This window comes from Beauveria bassiana (genome assembly GCF_000280675.1).
Source record: "Beauveria bassiana ARSEF 2860 unplaced genomic scaffold BBA_S00025, whole genome shotgun sequence".
NCBI lineage: Eukaryota > Fungi > Ascomycota > Sordariomycetes > Hypocreales > Cordycipitaceae > Beauveria > Beauveria bassiana.
The window spans coordinates 337,521-341,344 of record NW_007930860.1 but is presented as its reverse complement, the minus strand read 5'-3'; the positions used below and the strand labels follow the sequence as shown (position 1 = coordinate 341,344).

Below are 3,824 nucleotides of genomic sequence, written 5' to 3'. Positions count from 1 at the left end.
GGGAGTCGGGTAGGGAATGTCGTTGAAGAGGCGCTTAAACGAGTCTACCGAAAACGGCCTCGGCCTTCCCTCCATCTCGGCCTCCATGGCTAGCCTTTCCATGATATCCAGCAACGTCGTGGCAGGCTTTGGATGCAGGTAGTTGTTCCAGACCATCTTGTGGACCTGAAAGAGAATGGGAAAGGGCAGCAGCAGCGGGTTATTTCCGAGGATGCTAATCTTGCGGTGAAAGTCTTGCAGGCAGCCGAGGTACTCGTGGCCGCTGGCACGGGGGTCGCGGTCGACGCGCAGCGTGTGGCGGCTGACGGACACGTTGTGGTGCTCCTTGACGGCGGCAAAGACGCGGGCGACGTCGTCATCGGCGATTTGGAAGCGGTAGACGAGGCAATGGGCGACGAACTTGGACAGCTCGGGCCAGCCGCTCAGCATGGGCATGCGGCACCACTGGGTGCGCAGGTCTGGATCGACAGTGTTGCGAGCATAGAAGCGTGGGCACTTGTTGAGGATCATGGTGAAGGAGCGGTCGCCAAAGTCAAAGACGCAGTCCTCGACGGTGCCGTAGGAAATGTGCATCTGATTGTGGGTGACGGTAGTGAAGATGCACGACTTGCGCTTGAACTGGGCGTGGCCGGCAGTAGTGCATTCAGTTTCGCGGGCAAACACGAGCGACTTGATGGTGTTGGTGGTGGTAGTGGTGGTAGTAGTAGTAGCGTTTCCGTTGGGTGCTGCAGTGGTGGCTGGGTCAACGTAGACCATTTTGCCACAGGCGATGCTGCTGATGCGTACAACCGTTGTAGGCGCCGCCGTCGAGGCTTTCACCGGCGCGGCGCGGCTTTCTCGCTGGTCTTTTTCGAGGGCGAGGTGGCTGAGAATCAGAGGATCCGGCTCCTTGGCGCTCTTTTCGGCGTAGACGTCTACGTGTAGTAGACATAATTTGGATATTTCCGGACCCTTGCGTTGTTGTTGTTGCTGCTGCTGCTGCTGTTGTTGTTGTTGCTGTTGCTGAATGTGTTGTTGTTGCTGCTGCTGTGCCTTGTTACTGGTGTTGCTGTTGCTGCTGCCGCCGCCAGTGTTTGTAACCTCGACGGCGGCTGCAGCGGCGGCGGCGCGCGGCTGCGTCGGCGCAATGACTTTGCCGTGGCGCTCGAGAAAAGCAACGCCGTCCTCGCGCCGTAAAAAGGTGAGCCACGCCTGCGTCTTCTTTTTGGGCTTGTCGCACGACCAGTCCTCGATGGCGAGACGCCTCATGAGCGGGAGTAGCTCATGGCGAAGGCTGTCGTCTGCGAGGTCCTTGGGGACGCCGCGGAGAAAGACCTCCATTGGGTTGACAGCGAGGGGAAGTGTATCTCTCTTCTTTTTATTGCGCTTGGGGGGCAAAAAAAAAAAAAAAAGAAGGGTACAGTGATGAAGAGGGATGGAAATGAAGAAAGAAAAGACAAGAGGGAAGAAAATGCAATCCAAGAGAAGAAGAGAAAAAATAAAAAGAGAGGCAGAAGCGAACAGGAAAAAAAGAGCAGTGAATAATTCGTAGACGATGTTAATAATCTTGTTTATTTTTTCTGGGCTCTCTGCTGCTGTTGCTGCTGCTGCCCAAGGATACGCAAACAAGACACACACACACACGCACACACGCACACACAATGCACACGGGGCGCGGGTTTCGGGAAGAGTGCAAAAAAGGCTTCACTTGCGTCCCTACTTTTTTTTTTCCCACTCCTCCGTCACCACATTGAACCACACCACCAAAAAAAAACACCACCCAAATAGGTGGTTAGCCGCCGGCTGGCTCCACGACGCACAAACGATTTCAACAACTTTTGGTCACGGCGGCAACTGGCCACCGCATTTCACTGCCCGTGTTTCTTCCATGTATCGCGCGAGACTTGCACAAGTCCCCGTCTCTCCCCTCCGCCCCCCCTTTTTGTGCAACGTCTTGACCAAATTCACACACAAGACCAACCTTTTTTTTTTTTTTTTTTTTTTCAGTCTCCTTCTTCTGTGGCGAGCCCACTGCGCTGGATCTCTCTAGTCGCACAAGGTGTAGAGCCTCGGTGAAGGAAAGCCCTCGGTGAGGGGAAATGAGTGAATGGAGTCGTGTGTGTACTCTTGCTTCTTGTATGCTCGCCATCCACGAACCGGGACTTTACTGGTAAAAAAAAAAAAAATGTGTGCAAATTGCAGGAGAGACGCAGGAGAGTCCCAAGTCGGAAGAAACATGATTTTGCTTCAATTTTAGTTGGATTTAGCGCGCGGGTGCTGGCAGGGCCTCGCTCGCCCGGCTGCATGTATCAGCACAATGGGCACCACAGAAACACACCCGTTCGACATATAACTTTACCCGAACTCTGCATAATTCCAAAACGGCAAAAGAAGCAGAAAAAAAAGATGACAAGGTAAAAAAAAAAAACAGTTACACAGATCGGATTGTAAAACAAGCCTACCCGCGATTAGTGCTACCCAATTCCCGATCAACATGGCTAACTAGAGTTGCCGCCGTCCGCTGCCGACGCCGACGCCGTCCGCCGTTGATTTTACTTCCCGAACGACACTGCCGAGATGGGAGATGGAGACGGCGCTAACCGCACCACCCCTTCTTCAACCCTTTTTATCAGTCAACCTTTCAGTTCAACCTTTTTCATTAAAATCCCTCAAAAAACCAAGCAGGTTCAAATCCATAAACCCTCATCTCCATTTCCATTTCCTTTTTTTTTCTTCTTCTCATCTTCTCGTTGCTCATCCATCCCTCCACGACAACCACGCAGCCCAACCAAACCTTCCCAGCCATGGCCTCTCCCGGCCTTCTCTACGTGACCATGCAGCCCCGGCCCGGCCTCCCCATCGCCCAATTCCACGAATGGTACAACAACGAGCACGGCCCGACGCGCCTCTCCATTCCCTCCATCTTTGCCAACGGCTTCCGCTACCAATCCACCTCTCCCACCACCACCACCACCACCTCCTCCCCCTCCTCTCCTGCCTTTCTAGCCGTCTACGACATTCATCACATGCCCCTCCTCGCCACACCCACCTACACCACCCTCCGCGCCAACCGCTCCCCGCGCGAGGCCGCCACCATTGCCCAAGTCGACGTCCGCCGCGCCTTTTACGACCTGCTGCACACGGCCGCCGCGCCCGACTTTCAGCCCATTGAGAGCCTGTCGGACCGCGACGCCGTCGGGCTCGTCACCGTCGCGGTAGAAATCGCCCTTACATCGGATCCCGCCGCCGGAGACGAGTATCAAAATTGGTATGTGGACGAGCACGTGGGGATGCTGGCCAAGGTGCCCGGATGGCGCCGCAGCCGGCTGTTCAAAACGTCGTCGCTGCTGCAAGAGGGCAATGACGAGACGGCGACGACGTACCTCTGCCTGCACGACTATGCACCGGACAATGGGCTGGGCGGCGCCGAGCACAAGGCGTCCATGGACACGCCCCGACGCACCGCCGTCTTTGAAAAGTACGTGGCCAGGAAAAGCCGACAGACCTATTCTCTATTCTACGTCTTTGGCCCTGCATCGCGCGATCTCTACTCCCTCTCGCAGCTCGACCCCCCGTCCTCTGCCTCCTTCACCTCTCCCTCGGGCACGCTCCAGACCTCTGCCAACTCCATCACCTCGCGCATCACCACCGCTCCCTCTGGCCTCGTCATCCGCTACCGCCTCCAGGGCAACCCCTCGCCCTCCGCGCCCGTCGTCGTCTTCTCCAACTCCCTCCTCACGTCCTACGCCATGTGGGATCCCCTCGTCGCGCTCCTCCAGCAGCACCGTCCCGACCTCTGCGTCCTCCGCTACGACACCCGCGGACGGCACGCCCTCCCGCAGCCT

General features: G+C 56.3%; 2 protein-coding genes across 2 annotated transcripts in view; one reads left to right on the top strand and one right to left on the bottom strand.

Annotated features, from left to right (window-relative positions):
• BBA_07537 (RNA dependent RNA polymerase) overlaps positions 1-1,320 on the bottom strand; it is a gene marked incomplete at both ends in the record, with an annotated part of 4,144 nt that extends 2,824 nt beyond the window's left edge. Inside the window, one exon of the mRNA XM_008602634.1 lies at positions 49-1,320. Coding sequence (XP_008600856.1) covers positions 49-1,320 — 1,272 coding nt within the window. The remainder of the gene's footprint in view (positions 1-48) is intronic.
• Positions 1,321-2,783: 1,463 nt separating this feature from the next.
• BBA_07536 (3-oxoadipate enol-lactonase I3) overlaps positions 2,784-3,824 on the top strand; it is a gene marked incomplete at both ends in the record, with an annotated part of 1,747 nt that continues 706 nt past the window's right edge. Inside the window, one exon of the mRNA XM_008602633.1 lies at positions 2,784-3,730. Within this exon, the coding sequence (XP_008600855.1) occupies positions 2,784-3,730 (947 nt within the window). The remainder of the gene's footprint in view (positions 3,731-3,824) is intronic.